At 50.0% G+C, this 21,109-nt stretch overlaps 1 protein-coding gene across 1 annotated transcript in view; it reads left to right on the top strand.

Annotated features, from left to right (window-relative positions):
• Positions 1-21,109, top strand: part of LOC132583619 (lysosomal acid glucosylceramidase-like) — a 58,172-nt gene that overhangs the window by 33,973 nt on the left and 3,090 nt on the right. The window contains exons 3-9 of the mRNA XM_060255241.1: positions 2,483-2,674; positions 5,115-5,264; positions 7,156-7,289; positions 9,346-9,518; positions 11,142-11,379; positions 13,592-13,816; positions 18,353-18,516. Of these exons, the coding sequence (XP_060111224.1) occupies positions 2,483-2,674; positions 5,115-5,264; positions 7,156-7,289; positions 9,346-9,518; positions 11,142-11,379; positions 13,592-13,816; positions 18,353-18,516 (1,276 nt within the window). The remainder of the gene's footprint in view (positions 1-2,482; positions 2,675-5,114; positions 5,265-7,155; positions 7,290-9,345; positions 9,519-11,141; positions 11,380-13,591; positions 13,817-18,352; positions 18,517-21,109) is intronic.

Consider the following 21,109-nt stretch of genomic DNA (forward strand, 5'->3'; position numbering starts at 1 on the left):
TGGTTGGAGGTAATCCCAGTCACGTCCACATCCTCCCGAGCAGCAATCCGAGCCCTCCGTAGGATTTTCTGCACCCACGGTGGTCACAGACAACGGAACGGCCTTCACATCAGAAGAGTTCCAAGAGTTTCTGGGTTGCTACCTTATTAGGCACGTCTGCTCCACCCCGTTCCACCCGGCCACCAATGGACAGGTGGAACCGACGGTGTGCACCACGATAGTCTCTCCGGTGATTAATTCACGGGCAATGGGACCACCATATCAGCATTCCTCTTCGGCCATCGAGTGACCCCTAGTGCTACAACAGGTTGCAATCCAGCAGAGCTCCTCGTGGGCCGCCGCCTAACGACCAGACTGGACCATCTCCACCCGGATAGAGCCTCCAAACCTCGGCCATCACCGGAGTGCCAGGAGGCGCCCCGAGAATTTTTCCCGGGAGACCCTGTATATGCCCGGAACTTTGGCAGCGGCCGCGCCTGGATCCCCACCCAAGTCATCCGAGTCACGGGCCCGGTTTCTTATGAGGTATCTACCGATGGGGGCCAAGTCCTGCGCAGACCTGTGGATCAACTCCTCCGCTCCATGCTCCCTGCCAAGCCAGACGTTACACCGAACACCGGAGAGGAACCCCAGTCAGCGCCACTGCAGGAGCCAGCAGGAATGAGCACCCAGCCAGACCGCCAGGAGTCAGAGGAACCCACACCAGGCAACTCCAACATCGGGGGGGCCCTTCCACTGCTCTACAGCCACAGCCTTCCACTTGCACAGCACCGGCAACCCCGACAAGAGAACCCGACTCCTTGGCCGTGCCTGGTGTGCTTTGTCGGTCCAACAGGGAGCAGCAGAAACCAGCACATCTTAAAGACTATGTTTCTTAGGTGTTGGGAAACTTTGCAGGGAGGAGTGTTATGTATTGGGATTGGAGTTTGGCCTTAGGGCCATCAGAGACTTGGCTGAGCTTTGAGACCCTAAAACAATAGCCACCTGGATTCAGGAAGAAGGCCTATCAGGAATGGTTGGGCCAGCTGTGAATCCATAGTTGTGTGTAATGGGTTTTGCGGTGGGGCTATTTGCATGCATATAAGCAGGGCCGGTTGGCCCTGCAAGCCAGTTCTGTTTTTACCTTACTATGCTAAATCACTGAATAAAGAGCTGAATTCACTATCTCCTGGCGTCCTCATGCTTCGAACCCAGTACATTTCACAACCCTGCAGATGAAAGACCCGTACCTCCACGAGATGGGTGTGGAGCTCCTCTGTTCAGAGGCTGTCTACCTCCAATTGCTGAAGTACGTGATTATAGAGTTGCCAGTTTTCGGGTGTGTCCTGGAGAAGTCCCAGAATTACAACAGGTCTCCACTCTACAGAGACCAATTTCCCTGGAGAAAATGGCTGTTTTGGAGGGTGGACTCTATGGCCTTATACCCACTGAGGTCCCACCCCTAGCCCCGCCCTCCCCAGGCTCCACCTCCCCCCCAATTTCCAGGAATTTCCCAGGGCAACTCTTAGGGTTGCCAAGTTCAATTCAAGAAATATCTGGAGACTTTGGGGGTGCAGCCAGGAGACTTTGGGGGTGGAGCCAGGAGACATTGGGGTGGGGCCAGGAGCAAGGCTGTGACAAGCATAATTGAACTCCAAAGGGAGTGCTGGCCATCTTATTTAAAGGAACCGCACACCTTTTAAATGCCTTTCCTGCACTGGAAATAAGGATGTGGCACCTTCTTTTGGAGCTCATAGAAATGGACCCCCAGGTCCAATCCTTTTGAAACGTGGAAGGTATTTTGGGGAGAGGCACTGGATGCTGTGCTGAAAATTTGGTGCTTCTACCTCAAAACAGCCCCCTGAGAGTCCCAAATACCCACCGATTAATTCTTCATTATACCCCATGGGAATCGGTCTTCGTAGGGAATAATGGAGTGTCCAGCAGACATTTCCCTCCCCCCCCCCACTTTCTGATGACCCTGAAGCAGGGGGAGGGCCCCCAAACCAGGGGGTCCCCTGCCCCCACCTGGGGATTGGCAACCCTAGGAGAGCCAGTTTGGTGTAGTGGTTAAGTGTGCGGACTCTTATCTGGGAGAACCGGGTTTGATTCCCCACTCCTCCACTTGCACCTGCTGGCATGGCCTTGGGTCAGCCATAGCTCTGGCAGAGGTTGTCCTTGAAAGGGCAGCTGCTGTGAGAGCCCTCTCCAGCCCCACCCACCTCACAGGGTGTTTGTTGTGGGGGAGGAAGGTAAAGGAGATTGTGAGCCGCTCTGAGACTCTTCGGAGTAGAGGGCGGGATATAAATCCAATATCTTCTTCTTCTATCTTCTTTTTGTTGATTGTGACAATATTCCAAGGAGAAAAATCTGGCACTGAAACTCCAGCCAAGACTCACCCCTGAGGCTGGAACAGGACAGCCCAAGCCTACAGAGTAGCCTGACTTAATATGTAGCTCAGCAAAAACTTTCCTGCTGACAAAAGTGTGCTTGTCTTTCGCAGGTGGCCGCCCTTGCTCTGCCAGGAATTTTGGGCATGGCTCACTGGTGTGCGAATGTGGTGCCTCTTATTGTGACACATTAGAGCCTGTCTCCCTTCCTTCCTTGGGCTCTTTCGTCAAGTATGAAAGCAGCAAGGCTGGGAGGCGCATGGAGCGCAGCGAAGGAAGCTTGGATGACGATCTTGAACAAAGAGGTAGGTTGGTCTGCTGTTTAAGGCTGTCCCGGTTTCGAAGCCTGTCTCCGTTGAGGCTCGCTCTGCCTCTGTTTCATTTTGTTCTGCCTCCATTTACTCCATCTCAGTCTCTATTTACACAAGAACATCAGAGAAGTCGTGTTGGATCAGGCCAACAGCCCACCCAGCCCAACATTCTGGGTCACGCAGTGGCCAAAACCCAGGTGTCATCAGGAGGTCCACTAGCAGGGCCAGAACACCAGAAGCCCTCCTTTTTCTTGCAACTCAAGCACCAAGAATACAGAGCATCCCTGCCCCAGACACAAGAGAAGCCATGTTGGATCAGGCCAGTGGTGCATACAGTCCAACACTTTGTCATACAGTGGACAAAACCCAGGTGCCATCAGGAGGTCCAACAGAGGGGCCAGAATTCCAGAAGCCCTCCCGTTGTTGCCCCCCCAAGCACCTAGAGTACAGAGCAACTCTGCCCCAGATAAAGTGTTCCACCTATACTTTGTGGCTAAGGGAACATAAGAGAAGCCATGTTGGATCAGGCCGATGGCCCATCCAGTCCAACACTTTGGGTCACACAGTGGCCAAAAAACCCAGATGCCATCAGGAGGTCCACCAGAGGGGCCAGAACTCCAGAAGCCCCCCCACGTCCCCCCAAACCACCAAGAATACAGAGCATCCCTGCCCCAGACACAAGAACACAAGAGAAGCCATGTTGGATCAGGCCAGTGGTGCATACAGTCCAACACTTTGTCATACAGTGGACAAAACCCAGGTGCCATCAGGAGGTCCAACAGAGGGGCCAGAATTCCAGAAGCCCTCCCGTTGTTGCCCCCCAAGCACCTAGAGTACAGAGCAACTCTGCCCCAGATAAAGTGTTCCACCTATACTTTGTGGCTAAGGGAACATAAGAGAAGCCATGTTGGATCAGGCCGATGGCCCATCCAGTCCAACACTTTGGGTCACACAGTGGCCAAAAAACCCAGATGCCATCAGGAGGTCCACCAGAGGGGCCAGAACTCCAGAAGCCCTCCCACGCCCCCCCCCCAAACCACCAAGAATACAGAGCAACTCTGCCCCAGCCAGAGTGTCCCACCAATGGCCCATCTAGTCTAACACCCTGTGTCACACAGTGGACAAAACCCAGGTGCCCTCAGGAAGTCCACCATGGGGGCCAGGACATTAGAAGCCCTCCCACTGCTGCCCCCCCCCCCCAAGCACCAAGAATACAGAGCATCATGTGCCCCAGTCAGAAAGTTCCATCTATGCCCTGTGGCTAATAGCCACTGATGGACCTCTGCTCCCTATGTTGATCCAATCCCCTCTTGAAGCTGCCCATGCATGTAGCTGCCACCACCTCCTATGGCAGTGAATTCCACGTGTTCATCACCCTTTGGTTGAAGAAGTCCTTCCTTTTATCCTTTCTAGCCTTTTATTGTCGGTTTGTGCAAATGCAGGCCAAATGCATGCATGTTGTATTCATTCTCTTGGGACTGATTCCTGAAGTGGGCCTGGGAAAACCGCTTCGCCCCTCCCCGACCCCGACCTGATGCCTTCTTCCTAACGCAGTTTGGACACCCAGCCGTTGTTTATTGATGGTGTTATGGTAGAACAGGTGACAGAATGGAAGTTTCTGGGAATTACCATGAAACAGGATCTAACATGGGGGGGCAAATACTTTAGCGCTAGAGAAAAAGGCCCAGCAACGACTATACTACTTAAGACTCTTAAGATCACTGCAACTGTCAGGGAGTCTGCTGGTTGCCTTTTATCGTAGTTCCATTGAGAGCATTTTATCTTATTGCCTCTGCGTGTGGTTTGGGAGCTGCACAGAAGCAGAGAAAAGGGTGCTCCAAAGAGTGACGAGAAGAGCACAAAAGATTTGTGGATGTTCTCTCCCCTCATTGGTGGATCTGTATAATATGAGATGTAAAAGGAAGATACAAATGATCCTAAGGGACCCTTCACATCTGGGCCATTTGCTATTTGAGATCTTACCGTCAGGTAGACGATATAGAGTGTTGAAGGCTAGGACAAACAGATTTAAGGACAGTTTCTATCCAAGTGCTGTGGTTAGGTTAAATGCAGGGTTATGAAGGATTATCTGTTTTAGATGTATTTAATGGTTTAAATGGTTTTAATGGTTTTATGAATGTTTATTTAATGGTTTAAATGGTTTTAATGGTTTTATGAATGTTTATCCGTTTTAGATGTATTTAAATGGTTTTAATGGTTTAAATGGTTTAATGGTTTCAGATGTATTTAAATGGTTTATGAATATGTGTGTTTGATGTGTTGGTATGTTTGTGGAAGAGCACCTCATTTCGTTGCTCTCTTTTTGTTGAGAACAATGACAATAAATTCATCTATCTATCTATCTATCTATCTATCTATCTATCTATCTATCTATCTATCTATCTATCTATCTATCTATCTTCTCCCCCACCAGCCGGTCTCCAGCTGAAGCTCAAGACGACCCAGAAATATCAGAAGATCAAGGGTTTTGGAGGGGCTCTCACAGACTCTGCGGCTATCAACATACTGGCACTGTCGCCAAAGGCCCAGACGAATCTTCTCAAATCTTACTTCTCGGAGCAAGGTAAGGGCTGGGGGAAGGTTCTCTGGTGCTCCTGTGCCTCTGACCAGGGCGGCCAGCTGAAATTAGGTAAGTGAAGATTGTCCTATTTGGTGGCCTGCAGGCCAAGTGTTGCCTGTTTGGCTGTTAAGAGCGGCATGCTGGCAACCTCACAATAGTGTTGCCAAGGCCAAATCAAGAATATCTGGGGATTTTTTTTGCCAGGGGGGGGGGGAGCCAGGGGACTTTGGGGGTGGAGCCAGGAGCAAGGGTGTGGCAACTTGTGGATCTGTTCTCCATTCTACTCTATGGCAGGGGTAACCAAACTTGCTTAACGTAAAAGCCACATAGAATAAACATCAGATGTTTGAGAGCTTAAAGACATGAACATCAGATGTTTGAGAGCAGGAAGGAAGGAAGGAAGGAGGGACAGAAGTGGAAAGAAAGCAACTTTAACTTTAAATGCATTCTCTAAGCCAGGGGTCCTCAACCTTTTTAAATAGGGGGCCAGTTCACTGTCCCTCAGACTGTTGGAGGGCCGGACTGCCGTTACTGTACAAGGCCGCGGGCCGTCAGTTCTCCGTCTTCTGCATCTCTCTCCCTTCCCCACACCACACACCCTGGCCTGGGAACTCACCTCACCTTGGTATCACCTCACACTCTGTCTCCACCACCTCAGCCCAGTGCCGGAAGTGTGCATTGCTAACGCAAGTTTAGGTCGAACGTCACTTCCGGTCTGATTTTGCCATAACCCGGCGGGCCGCATAAACGTCCTCAGCGGGCCGCATCTGGCCCGCGGGCCGTAGGTTGAGGACCCCTGCTCTAAAGCTGCTGGCTGGGCGGTGGGAGGCTTTGAGAGCTGCACAATATGTGTAAAAGAGCCAAATGTGGCTCCTGAAACCACAGTTTGACACCCCCCCCCCTGCTCTATGGGGGACTGATCTCCATAGGGTATAATGCAGTGCTCAGTGAAAATTCCACCCACCCCCCCTTCGATAACTCTAAAGCAGGGGGATGACCTCCAAACCAGGAATCCCCTGCTCCAAACTGGGGATTTCAGCGGAGAATGGGACCACGAAGGTAAGGAGAACTGTGGAATAATGACACTCTCACTCCAGGTAGAAAAAATATATACAATTTGTATTCAGTATATATTCAGTCTATTCCAAAATATATGTCCTCTTATGAATATCTCAATGGTACAGACAAAAAAACATCTTCTACACAACACTCCTACTGTCCAAAAAAAATGAATATTATTTAAAGTCCAACGAATCATAAAAGAACTGGTCCATTTTGTTTCCCGGCCCCTTATGTAAACAGGATATACAGAGAATTTTGTCACACCAGGAGGCCAGACTTATACACAGATACCCAAACGGACTGATACAGGAATTTGATCTTCCATGGGTTTTTTTTATAAATACTAAGTCTAAAATGTTAAGTGTGAAATATTGTGTGGACAAATTGTATGCGCATAACATGTTTGTACAATCATTGCATACAGCAGCTGGTAAGAAATGCAAGAATTGAATGTGCAAAAATGATGTAAAATAATATCAGTTTACAAATTATGATGTGCAAAATATGCTTGTTTGATTATGGTATTATCTAAAGTGCCAGCTGACAAATGCAACACAGCAATAACGTGGTGGAAAATAAGCGTGTAAAATTCTGTTCACGGAGTGAGAGTGTCGTTATTCTACCAAACTGGGGATTGACAGCCCTACTCACTTAAGATGGAGTCCTTCTACACCCTCAGTTCTGGGCCCCCTCAGGAGGAGACCTGAGGTAACAGTGAAGCAGGCCTCTGCTTTTAACCAGGGAAACAACCAGCACCCAGACAGAACAGCCCCGGGCAAAGAGCAGGGTCCTGAACCGTGCTCATCATTCTCACCCCCTCCCTCTCTCTCAGGGATTGAGTACAACTTAATCCGAGTCCCCATGGCAAGTTGTGACTTCTCTGTGAGGCTTTACACCTACGACGACATGGAGGACGATTTCGAGCTGAAAAATTTCAGTCTGACTGAGGAGGATACCAAGATGAAGGCAAGTGCTGTCGCTGACTCGACTCGAAAGACGGGCGCATGGGTTCCCCCACCGCCACCCCGTAACAGTCATTTCACCCGTAGCCCAGGTGGAACCGAGAAAGTTATAAAAGGGGAGCCGTCTCAGTCTACTGTCACAAAATGAAACAAAATCCCAGTGGCACCTTTCTCCCCAAACCTAAAGTGATTTACATCATTTGCCTCTCCTCTGTTTTTTTCCTCGCAGCAACCCTGTGAGGTAGGTTAGGGTGAGAGGGTGTGACTGGCCAAAGGTCACCCAATGAGCCTCATGGCAGAGCAGGGATTTGAACCTCAGATCCACTTATCAGGTTAAAAGAATATAAGAACAGCTTTATTTAGGAACAGGCCTCATTTTGGGTAGACACAGGAGCAGAGCTCCAGAACCTCTAAATCTGATTGTGCTCCTTCTTTCTTAAAGCTGCCCTCCCCTCCCCACTTCTGGGCTCCATTGTTCAAACCCACTGGGAGAATTCTGCTGAACTCTAAGATTTGACAAACTTTCTAATATTCCCCCCCCCCCACACACACACACACACAAAATGGGAAAATAACCAAAACATATAAAGCAGATGGAGGGAAATCTTCATCATACCACTGTGGTCACTGAAGAGAAAGTAATTTTAAACGTATTATGGGAGTAGGGTTTTATTATGACAATCAGGCCTCGGATTCAGTGGGAGCTCACAGGAGCACAGCTCCTGAACCTTTCTGACAGTTCCACCTCCTCCTTCCCACCTTGTCCATTGAATAGCAGCTGCAGCTGCATAACAATCCCTGGATGAGCTCCACCACTTATTTTTCTAAAAAATGACCCCTGATGACAATTATAATTCAAGAAGCATTTTAAGGTAGATGCTGAGCTGAATTTAGTACACTTTCTGGTGATGTCAGGGGTGTGTGGCATATGCAAATGAGTTGTGTTAATGAGCTCCGGCACCTCTTTTCCTATTAAATGACCCCTGTTTAGGAAATATATATTTGATACTGCAGCTTAGAGAAAGGGACACATTCTATTTCATAAGCTAGCGATGGATATGGATGCAGAAAGGTATCCTACATCCATGGTACCAAAGTTGGAGAAACATGTCATCCCTCTTTGTGTGTGGGTAGGAAGAAGATGGTATTGAATTTATATCCTGCCCTATACTCTGAATCTCAGAGTCTCAGAGCGGTCACAATCTCCTTTACCTCCCTCCCCAACAGACACCCTGTGAAGTAGGTGGGGCTGAGAGACAGCTTTCAAGGACAGCTCTGCGAGAGCTATGGCTCACCCAAGGCCATTCCAGCAGGTGCAAGTGGAGAAATGGGGAATCAAACCCGGTTCTCCCAGATAAGAGTCCATGCACTTAACCGCTATACCACAGAGAAGGAAGGAGATGGAATGAAGCTGTTTTCCACAAGAGCAGCAGTCTGCACATTTAAAGGTTCAGTGACAGAACTTGAAGAGTAAACACGAAGATGCTTAGTGTCTGCCTTTCTATCTGTCTGCAACTCTCTGGTCACTTGCTTCTTGGAGGCTAAGGCACAGGGACGCTGCAGCTAGTTCTTCCAGCACAAATCTCCTGGAATTTCCCAACCCAGCGTTGGCATCCCTACTTATCATCCCTGCTAGCACCAGTGCCCTGACAGCCATGATTATTTAATGCTGACTAACAAATAGGCTCCCAGCGAGGGGGAAGTGTCTCAATGATGTCTCCTGGAAGTGACATCATCGCACCAGGCATGTCGCATAGGGGACGTCTAGAAAATTGGGGGGGGGGGACTCTATGGTGCCATAGAGTTTTTACCCAAATTGCTAGAGCACCCCCCCCCCCCCCGCGTGATGGTGTCACTTCCGGATGACATCGTCATGACAGCTCTTTGGGGGTGAGCCAGCTCCCTGTCACCCAGCTCTATACTGATGGATCGGGGCCTCGAAACTGGGGGAACCCCGGCTGCCAGCAGGAGGCTGGGAACCCTTCTAACAAAGGGTAGCAAGACAGTCCTGATGACTGCACAAAAGTCCAGGCGAGTGACAAAGACCTTCTGTCCCCCAGATCCCCATCCTTCAGCAGGCCCAAGCTGTGGCCCCGAAACCCCTATCCCTCTACGCCAGCCCTTGGACGTCCCCGGTCTGGATGAAAACCAATGGAGCCATGACGGGCCGTGGGACCCTGAAGGGGAAACCGGGCGACAAGTACCACAAGACCTGGGCCAACTATTTCATCAGGTAACGGTGCTTAAAACTGGCGTTGTGCCATGCCTGCTCTAGGCAGCCCTCCGACAAGTCACTTCTGCGCCCAGGGAAAAGGTTTTATTTGTTTTATTGTGTGTTAAAATACTGGGTTCGATGCATTGGAGTTTAAACAGGAACATGCTTTATTGGAAACTACACACTACGGGCAAAATGGCGGGGCCACGACCCTGCTTAGATGCATGCAAAAGAACCGCTCCCGTACCAAATCACGGCAGTCAAGTTTCACGCCAAGACTGCTCACTGGTTACGGCTTAGCATCCCAATCGGGAAAGGTATCCAAGAGTCTCTGGCATTTCCTGCCGCTGCCTGGGGGCACGTGAAGGCTTCCCGCCGAACATAAAGTCCAGTACATAACATTTTATAAAATGTATATCCTGCCTTTCTGTCTCCACAAGAGCCACCCGGGTGGCCACTTGGAGCATAGAGTCAGGACCGGCGCTAGGGGTTCTGCCTAGGGTTGCCAAGTCCAATTCAAGAAATATCTGGGGACTTTGGGGGCGGAGCCAGGAGACTTTGGGGGCGGAGCCAGGAGCAAGGGTGTGACAAGCATAATTGAACTCCAAGGGAGTGCTGGCCATCATATTTAAAGGGACAGCACACCTTTTAAAATGCCTTCCTTCCATAGAAAATAATGAAGGATAGGGGCACCTTCTTTTGGGACTCATAGAATTGGACCCCCTGGTCCAATCCTTTTGAAACTTGGGAGGTATTCTGGGGAGAGGCACTAGATGCTATACTGAAAATTTGGCACCTCTATCTCAAAAAACAGCCCCCTCAGAGCCTCCAATACCTGCGGATCAATTCCCCATCATTCCCTATGGGAATCGTTCATGGAGGTGCATAATGGCTGTGGGGGCGGGGCTTCCCCTGCCGGCCAGCTGGCTGCGGGAGGGGGGAAGCCTGTAAAACCGGGGGATCCCCCGCTGGGACCTGGGGATTGGGAAGCCTAGTTCTGCCACTCAAGGCAGACCCCTGCACCGTACCCCCCCACACCTCCTTTGGAATGGGAAATTGCTCATTCATGGCATGATGACATCACCAAAAGTGACGTCATCAAGCAGGCCAGGGGATGAGCTCGGTACGCAAGCCCCGGCCCTGCTCATGACTGCAGAAGGTCTTTGTCATTCTTGCAATGCAAGAAGCCTGATTGGGGGCGGAGAGACCTATGACACTTGCACTATATCCTTAAATACCAGCTTTGGAGAATGAGACGGGGGAGGGCTGTAGCCTTTAGACCCCGCTTGTGGGCTTTCCTGAAGCATCTGATAGGCCATTGTTAGGATGATCGAGTTACCAATCTCCAGGCAGGGCCTGGAGGCCTCCTGAAATTACATTTGGCGTCCAGGCTACAGAGATCAGTTCTGGAGAAAAGGGCAGCTTTGGAGGGTGACCTTCATGGGATCACATCCCTGTTGCACCCCCTCTCCTCCCCAAATCCTGCCCTCCCCAGGCTCCACCCCCAAATCTCCAGGAATTTCTCAAGCTAGAGTTGGCAACCCAAGGCTGGATGGATCTTGACTCCCATCCAGCAGGCTTCTTATGTTTCGGCATTCTCCATAACGCCCACTCTGAGCTTCACCGTTTTCCCGCTCACAGGTTCTTAGATGAATATGCGAAATATAACCTGACTTTCTGGGCAGTGACAGCCGGGAATGAGCCAACAGCCGGAGACATCATCTTCTACCCGTTCCAGTGCCTGGGCTTCTCCCCTGAGCACCAGCGAGACTTCATCGCCCAAGACTTGGGCCCTACCTTGGCCAACAGCTCCTACAAGGGCATAGAGCTCATCATCCTTGACGACCAGAGAGTCATGCTTCCTTATTGGGCCGAAGTGGTGAGTTTGCTGACCCCTAGTGGTAGCCCCAGAGAACCCCGTGGCGCAGAGTGGTAAAGCTGCAGTACTGCAGTCCTAAGCTCTGCTCACGACCTGAGTTCGATCCTGGCGGAAGCTGGGTTCAGGAAGCCGGCTCAAGGTTGACTCAGCCTTCCATCCTTCCGAGGTCGGTCAAAGGAGTCCCCAGCTTGCTGGGGTGGGGGGGAGTGTAGATGACTGGGGAAGGCGATGGCAAACCACCCCGTAAAAAGTCTGCCATGAAAACGTCATGATGCGACATCACCCCAGAGTTGGAAACGACTGGTGCTTGCACAGGGGACTACCTTTGCTTTTTTAGTGGAATCCCCAGCATCCCTGGTTAGATTTCAAAAGGAAAACAAAGGAGGAAGACAGATGTTCATGGAGATGAGCGGGGCACAGGGGTGAAATTCTAGCGGGAGCTCCTTTGCATCAGGACCGGATCTACATGTTTTTTGAGGGGGGGGGGGGCAAAATTAAAAAATGACGCCCCCTTATGGGCCACTCTATCTTATGGTCCTATAGAATACAATGGACTCCATACCCAATTTGGCGCCCCCCCTCCGTCAGCGCCCGGAGCAAGCACCCCACTTAGATCCGGCCCTGCTTTGCATATCAGGCCGCACACCCCTGATGTAGCCAATCCTCGTGGACCTTACAAGACTCTTTTTTGTAAATTCTTGGAGGATTGGCTACATCAGGGGTGTGTGGCCTAATATGCAAAGGAGCTCCTGCTAGAATTCCACCCATAACGGGGCAGATGTTCATTCTGTGTCCCGAGATTCCGCATGTGTTAACGGACTAATTAAATCTATTATTATGCTGCCTCTTCAGAGTCCTGCTGGAGGAAGCTTACAGTAAAACAACACCATAATATAAAAACGAACTGTTCAAAACAAGTCATTTTGTGTGGGAGGAACAGTCTACCATTCTTCAGGACTGGGCATACTGGAGTCTGACCCGAATCAGTTGTTCTCATTTCTGTTTGTTTCATGAGGTCTAGAAACATGGGTGTTTAAAAGACAAACATGGAAGACTGTTAGAGTCTAGGGTTGTCAGTCCGAGGTGTTTTGCTTCAGCCATTCATTCACACCTTAGCTTTTTTTTTTTTCCTGCCCCTCTTGGCTCCAAACTCCCAATCTGCTGCTGCCTCCTCCCCTCTGTTCGTAAGAACATATAAGAACCCTGCTGGATCAGACCAGTAGTCCAGCTAATCTAGCATTCTGTCTCAGGCAGTGGCCAACCAGCTCTTCTGGACAGCGAACAACGGCACAGAGTCTGAGGCTTTCCCCTTATAAGGACATCAGAAGAGCCCTGCTGGATCAGACCAGTGAGGGTCCATCTAGTCCAGAGTCTTGCCTCACACAGTGGCCTCAACCAGTTCCTCTGGAGGGCCAACAACAGGGCAGAGAGGCCAAGGCCTTCCCCTCAGAAGAACATCAGATGAGTCCTGCTGGATCAGACCAGTGAGGGTCCATCTAGTCCAGAGTCTTGCCTCACACAGTGGCCTCAACCAGTTTCTCTGGAGGGCCAACAACAGGGCAGAGAGGCCAAGGCCTTCCCCTCAGAAGAACATCAGATGAGTCCTGCTGGATCAGACCAGTGAGGGTCCATCTAGTCCAGAGTCTTGCCTCACACAGTGGCCTCAACCAGTTCCTCTGGAGGGCCAACAACAGGGCAGAGAGGCTGAGGCCTTCCCCTCAGAAGAACATCAGAGGAGCCCTGCTGGATCAGACCAGTGGTCTGTCTAGCGCAGCATCCTGTCTCACACGGTGGCCAGCCAGTTCCTCTGAAGGTCCAACAACAGGGCATAGAGGTCAAGGCCTTCCCCTCATAAGAACGTAAGAATAGCCTTGCTGGATCAGACCAGTGAGGGTCCATCTAGTCCTGCTTCCTGTCTCACACAGTGGCCTCAACCAGTTCCTGTGATTGACCAACAACAAGGCAGAGAGGCCAAGGCCTTCCCTTGATGCTGCCTCTTGGGTCTAGGATTCAGATGTTTAGTGCCTACCCTTCCACAGTTTATCCTAGCCTTGATGGGTCTTCTGTTCCAAACCAGAGGGGGATTCCCCACAACCATCTTGTAACTTTCACCTCCCCTTGATGAAACGTCAACTTCTGGACACGAGCAGTCCTCTGAAATCAAAGACTTATTGGCCAGTAGCTGTAACGTCAGCACTCTGCTTGTTTCTAGGTTCTCAAGGACCCCAAGGCTTCCCGCTATGTTAATGGGATTGGCATCCACTGGTATTTGGATTTCCTGGCCCCAATCGACTTGACGCTGCCCATCACCCACCATCTTTTCCCCGAATACTACCTCATTTCCACCGAAGCCTCCACTGGTTCGTACTTTTGGGAGCCGCGTGTGGTGCTTGGGGGCTGGGACCGTGGCAGCAAATACAGCCACAGTATTCTTGCGGTAAGTTTCATATAGCCGCAGATAAGTTAACGCCAGGGTTGCCAAGTCCAATTCAAGAACTATCTGGGGACTATCTGGGGGTGGGGCCAGGAGACACTGGGGGTGGAGCCAGGAGCAGGGTTGTGACAAGCATAATTGAACTCCAAAGGGAGTTCTGGCCATCACATTTAAAGGGACAGCACATCTTTTAAATGCCTTCCCTGCATGGGAAACAATGAAGTATAGGGGCACCTTCTTTGGGGGTTCATAGAATTGGACCCCCTGGTCCAATCGTTTTGAAACTTGGAGGCTGTTTTGAGGAGAGGCATTGGATGCTTTGCTGAAAATTTGGTTTTTGTTGAGTCTGACTCTTTGTGACCCCATGGACCAAGTCATGCCAGGCTCTCCTGTCTTCCACCGTCCTCTGAAGTCTGCTCAAATTTGTGTTAGTTAAATCAGTATTGCTGTCCAGCCATCTCATCTTTTGCTGTCCCCTTCTTCTTTTGCCTTCTGCCTTTCCTCTGCAGGGAGTGCTCCCTTCTCATTTGGTGGTCAAAGTATTTGTACCTCTATCTCGAAAAACAGCCCCCTACCCCGAGCCCCAGATACCCAATTCTCCATTATACCCTATGGGAATTGCTCTCCATAGGGAATAATGGAGTGCCCAGCAGACATTTCCCTCCCCCCCACTTTCTGATGACCCTGAAACAGGGGGAGGGCCCTCCAAACTGGGGGATCCCCTGTCCCCACCTGGGGATTGGCAACCCTGGTTAACGCTGACCCTTGGGAGGTGTCTTTCTTTCAGTCACGGAGAATTTAGTGCATCCTTATAAAAACCCAAGCGGAGAGATAACATAGGAACATAAGAGAAGCCATGTTGGATCAGGCCAATGGCCCATCCAGTCCAACACTCTGTGCCACACAGTGACCAAAAATAACAGGGTGCCATCAGGAGGTCCATCAGTGGGGCCAGGACACTAGAAGCCCTCCCACTGTGCCCCCCCCCCCAAGCACCAAGAATACAGAGCCGCAGACAGGGAGTTCCATCTATACCTTGTGGACCTCTATTCCATAGGTTTATCCAATCACCTCTTGAAGCCGTCTATGCTTGTAGCTGCCACCACCTCCTGTGGCAGTGAATTCCACGTGTTAATCACTCTTTGGGTGAAAAAGTACTTCCTTTTATCCGTTCTAACCCGAACGCTCAGCAGTTTGATAAGAGTTCTTGTATTGTGGGAAAGGGAGAAAAGTCCTTCTTTCTCTACCTTCTCTATCATGTCGTACCTCAGTCTTCATTTCTCCAAGTAAAAATTTGGCAGAAGAATCCAATAGTTTGTTCCTGAGACCGCCTGCGGCTTTTGTTACACTGCAAATCATAATTTGCTTTTATAACGGTCAAGGCATGGGTTGCCAAATTAGGGTTGAGATTTGAAGATAAGATATTGGATTTATATCCCACCCTATATTCTGAATCTCAGAGTCTCAGAGCGGTCACAATCTCCTTTACCTTCCCCCCCATACACAACAGTTCCATACAGTTCCGCAGGGCCTGTAAGACGACACTCTTCCACCAGGCGTTTGCAAGTTAGATCATTGGCTGCTACAGTCTCCAGAAAACATCTGGACCACCTCTTGCAATCTGCTCCATATAGATCTGCCATTAAGATCTGCTTTACGGGGAACACCTAGCTGGACTAGCAAGACAACACACTTAAGATCATAGCATCTGAAATGAAATGGCGATTTCTATGTTTTAAATTGTTTTTACTGTTTTAATGTTTTATGGCAGGGGTGGCCAACGGTAGCTCTCCAGATGTTTTTTGCCTACAACTCCCATCAGCCCCGGCCATTGGCCATGATGGCTGGGGCTGATGGGAGTTGTAGGCAAAAAAACATCTGGAGAACTACCGTAGGCCACCACTGTTTTATTGTATGTTTATCCTCATGCGTATGCATGAGTATGTGAGCTACCCTGAGCCTGCCTGGGCGGGGACGGCTGGATACAAATGGAATTAAATAAATAAACAGGCACCCATGAGGTAGGTGGGGCTGAGAGAGCTTTTACAGCAGCTGCCCTTTCAAGGATAACTCCTATGAGATCTATGTCTGAACCAAAGCCATTGCAGCAGCTGCAAGTGGAGGAGTGGGGAATCAAACCCGGCTTTCCCAGATAAGAGTCCGCAGACTTAAACACTACACCAAACTGGCTCTCAAAATGGATCAGGTCAATGGCCCATCCAGTGTAACTGTCACATAGTGGCCAAAAATTACAGGAGGCCATCAGGAGGTCCACCAGTGGGGCCAGGACGCTAGAAGCCCTCCCACTGTGGCTCCCAAGGGTCTGGCAAGTATTTAACTCATCCACTGATCTGTGTAACAAACCCTTAAGCCAGAATCAACGGGTTGAAATTAAATCAAAAGAATTTTCGGATAAACCTTAGAAAGAACTTCCTGACCATTAGAACGGTTCCTCAGCTGAACGGGCTTCCTCAGGAGGTGGTGGGCTCTCCTTCCTTGGAGGTTTTTAAACAGAGGCTAGATGGCCATCTGTCAGCAATGTAGATCCTGTGAATTTAGGGGGAGGTATTTTTGAATTTTCTGCATTGTTCAGAGTGGGGTGGACTAGATGACACTGGAGATCAGGTACTTGAAAGGCTGTCCTATAGAGAGGATGGTGCAGAGTTGTTTTCTGTGGCCCCAGAAGGTTGGACCAGAACCAACGAGTTGAAATTAAATCAAAAGAGTTTTCGACTAAACATTAGGAAGAACTTCCTGACCGTTAGAGTGGTTCCTGGGGAGGTGATGGGCTCTTCTTCCTTGGAGGTTTTTAAACAGAGGCTAGGTGGCCATCTGACAGCAATGAGGATCCTGTGAATTTAGGCAGTTCATGAGAATGAGGGTAGGAAGGGTTGCCTCAGTTCTCTCGACCCTTTCTTACACACCCAGGGAAATGCTGGTTGCCACTTTGGGGTCAGGCAGCCATTTTCCTCCAGGCCAGTTTGGCCAGGGATCCTGGAGGTTTTTTGCCATCTTCTGGGCATGGTGCAAAAAGAGAACTGGAACTACGATGAAAGAAGAATCTATCCAAAATAAGAAATCACGTGTAACGAAGATGATATTATGCAGGGCATTTTTGGTAGAAAAAGCCCAGCAGGGGGCTCATTTGCATATTAGGCCACACCCCCGATGTCACCATTGTTTCACATTGTTTTCTACAAAAAAGCCCAGTAGGAAATCATTTAAATATTAGGCCACACCCCACTGGCACCAAGTCAGCCGGAACTGCGTCCCTGTGCGTCCCTGCTCAAAAAAAGCCCTGATATGAAATATAATATATGGGTCATATCTGGATATATGTATATTTTTCTCCAGCTATATGTTAAAATCTTTTGGATCATGGTTGTGCTATAACGAATGGATGTTGGGCGTGCATTTTGTATGACCAAGTAATATATAGGCAGGCAGACACATATATTGAAAATATAATTTATTATATTTCATAGTATCATTTATGTTACGTTTGATAGAATCTTCTGGGCATGGAGCAGGGGGTCATGGGGTGTGGGGGGGGAGGCATGTGTTAATGGCCTGCATTGTGCAAGGGGTTGGACTAGATGACCCTGGAAGCCCCTTCCAACTAGGGTTGCCAATCCCCAGGTGGGGGCAGGGGATCCCTCAGTTTGGAGGCCCTCCCCCTGCTTCAGGGTCATCAATAGGGCTGCCAAGCCCCCAGTCCAGGCGGGGAATCCCCTGCCTGGGAGGTTCCCAACCCATCGGCCCACATTAGGCCGGAGGAGGGAACCTCCCCCTACATCGCTGGTGCAATGACGTCACCCGGAAGGGATGTCATCAAAATGGCAGCGCCTGTGCGGGGCTGCTCTAGGCGTTTCCGAGAAAACTCTATGGTTTTCCCGGACGCTCTAGCCATTTGGGAGGGAAAACTCTATGGTACTATAGGTCCGGAAAACTGGGGACTTGGTAACCCTAGTAATCAGAAAGCGGGGGGAGGGGAAGGAAATGTCTTCTGCGAACTCTGTTATTCCCTATGCAGACTTATTCCCATAGAAAATCATGGAGAATTGATTCATGGGTATCTGAGGCTCTGGGGGGGGGGCTGTTTTTTTTTAGGTAGAGGCACCAAATTTTCAGTATAGCATCCAGTGCCTCTCCCCCAAAATAACCCCCAATTTTCAAAAAGATTGGACCAGGGGTCCAATTCTATGAGCCCCAAAAGAAGGTCTCCTATTCTTTATTATTTCCTATGGAAGGGAGGCATTTAAAAGGTGTGCAGTCCCTTTAAATGTGATGGTCAAAACTCCCTTTGGAGTTCAATTGTGCTTGTCACACCCCTTCCTCCTGGCTCCACCCCCAAAGTCTCCTGGCTCCACCCCCAAAGTTCCCAGATATTTCTTGAATTGGACTTGGCAACCCTAGTTCCAACTCTATGATTCTATGATCTCTAGTCCATCTGGAGCCTTTTTGTGTTCATTTAAATGTTTATTGTGGCTTGCAAGCAAAGCTGGGAACCAACTGCTAAACGGACTCTTGGTTTTGCAGAACCTGAACAACTATGTCACGGGCTGGACTGACTGGAACCTGGTGCTGGACATGGAAGGGGGCCCCAACTGGAGCAGGAACTACGTGGACAGCCCGATCATTGTTGACGCGGCCAACGACGTCTTCTACAAGCAGCCGATGTTCTACCACATGGCCCATTTCAGGTGAGAGACACATGAGGCCTCATTGCGGTCTGGAAACTGCGGGGCAAACCCTTGGGGCAAAGAGCCTGCAGCCTCAGCCACCTCAGCTCTTCAGGTACAGCCAGTTTCAACCCCATCTTTATTCCTCCATGTCTTTCTCCCCAGTGCATTCTGGGCACTACTTGGTCAGGCTTAAACGACAAGATTAGGCTTGTCTGGAAAAGGCAGGCCGTACTTGCAACGGATATCTCCCCTGTGGTCAGTCAAGTTTTCTCAGGCTCCACCCACCTACCAGGGGCTTGCAGGCCCAAATTGTTCCTCAATGTCGTGTGTTTTTCGCTCACTGTATGACAGGGGGTGGCCAAACTGGTGTCACTGTTTGACAGGGGGTGGTGGAGAGCCAGTTTGGTGTAGTGGTTAAGTGTGCGGACTCTTATCTGGGAGAACCGGGTTTGATTCCCCACTCCTCCACTTGCACCTGCTGGCATGGCCTTGGGTCAGCCATAGCTCTGGCAGAGGCTGTCCTTGAAAGGGCAGCTGCTGTGAGAGCCCTCTCCAGCCCCACCCACCTCACAGGGTGTCTGTTGTGGGGGAGGAAGGTAAAGGAGATTGTGAGCCGCTCTGAGACTCTTCGGAGTGGAGGGCGGAATATAAATCCAATTTCTTCTTCTTCTTCTTCTTCTTCTTCTTCTTCTTCTTCTTCTTCTTCTTCTTCTTCTTCTTCTTCTTCTTCTTCTTCTTACTTGCTTAACATAAGAGCCACATAGAATAAATATCAGCTGTTTGAGAGCAGGCAGGAAGAAAGGAAGGAAGGAAAGATGGAGGAGGAGGGAGGGGAGCGGGAGGGAGAAGTGGAAAGAAAGCAACTAAATGCATTCTCCGAGCCACCAACGGTCTGTGGCCAGCAGCTTTTAGTAAAAATTTATGGTTGAACACTCCCTACATCTGATGAAGTGAGCTGTGACTCACAAAGCCTTATGATGAAATAAACATGGTTAGTCCTTAAGACGGGTGGGGAACCTTTTTTCTGCCAAGGGCCGTATAGATATTTATAACACCATTCGTGGGCCATAAAAAATCATCAGCTTTAAAAACAGTGCTCCGCCGAGGGAGAATGATTCAGGCCAGCAAAATTAATGCAAATAAGTATTTTTCTGTTTGAAGTCTATTTTTCTATTTGGAGAGCCTAATCCGGCACACGCGCACACAACCAGCCCACCGCCCTAGGCAAATGCATAGGTCCAGGGCTTTTTTGTCGAAAAAGCCCAGCAGGAACTCAGTAGCATATTAGACCACATCCCCTAATATTAGCATGTTAGGTCACACACTCATTAGCATATTAGATCGCACCATCTGGGATAATCAAGTGCAAACTGAACTGTGACAGTAACTTTTCCAGGCCCTACAGCAATTCTGGCCGGCCAGCCAGGCCCCAGGGAGGCTGCCGCACAGTACATCTGGGCCCTGTGATCCCTGCCTGGCCCTGGGGAGGCTGCTGCACAGCGCATCTGGGCCCCACAATCCTCGCTGGCCAGCCAGGCCCCAGAGAGGCAGCCACATGGCTCGGTTCAGCCCAGCAATCCTCAAGGGCCACACCAAGTGACCTCGAGGGCCGTATATGGCCCTCGGGATGCCGGTTCCCCACCCCTGTCTTAAGATGCCTGAGACTTGTTTTCTTTTCTCCCTTCCCGGATCTGAATGGCCGTTTCTTCTGTGCCCTGCATCTCCAAGCTCATTGCTTGTGCTCCTTGCTTGCAGCAGCAGAGGTCATCCGGCTTTCCAGTCTCTCTCCAAAGCTAGCAAAGCAAAGATGTATTGATTGATTGATTAGGATATTTCTACCCGGCCTCTGCCCACTGTCAATGGAAGATGGAAGCTGGCGTGTTTGGGGACGAGGCAAATCTCAAAAGACCCAGCAACGAATATGACGGGCAGTAGGGTCAGGAAATACCACTTTACGCCGAGAGCAATTAAAATGTAGAATCTGCTGTCAGAGGATGTAGTGGTGGCCACAGGAATAAATAGCCTGAAAAGGGGACTAGATAGAGTAATAAGAGGATAACTCTGTCAATGGGTTGTGAGCCATGGGGACTAAAGGGAACCTCCACATTCAGCGACACTAATCCTCTGAATCCCAGAGCCAGGAGGCAACATCACAGGACAGCCTTGTCCTCTTTTCCCTGTTGCTGGCCCTCCAGAGGAGCTGGTTGAGGCCACTGGTTGAGACAGGATGCTGGACTAGATGGACCCTCATTGGTCTGATCCAGCAGGGCTCTTCTGATGTTCTTATGAGGGGAAGGCCTTGACCTCTCTGGCTGTCATTGGCCCTAAAGAGGAACTGGATGAGGCCACTGTGTGAGGCAGGATGCTGGACTAAATGGACCCTCATTGGTCTGATCCAGCAGGGCTCTTATGATGTTCTTATGAGGGGAAGGCCTCAGCCTCCCTGCCCTTTTGTTGGCCCTCCAGAGGAACTGGTTGAGGCCACTGTGTGAGACAGGATGCTGGACTAGATGGACCCTCACTGGTCTGATCCAGCAGGGCTGTTCTGATGCTCTTATGAGGGGAAGGCCTCAGCATCTCTGCCCTGTTGTTGGCCCTCCAGAGGAACTGG

The sequence above is a fragment of the Heteronotia binoei genome, chromosome 1 (genome assembly GCF_032191835.1).
Source record: "Heteronotia binoei isolate CCM8104 ecotype False Entrance Well chromosome 1, APGP_CSIRO_Hbin_v1, whole genome shotgun sequence".
NCBI lineage: Eukaryota > Metazoa > Chordata > Lepidosauria > Squamata > Gekkonidae > Heteronotia > Heteronotia binoei.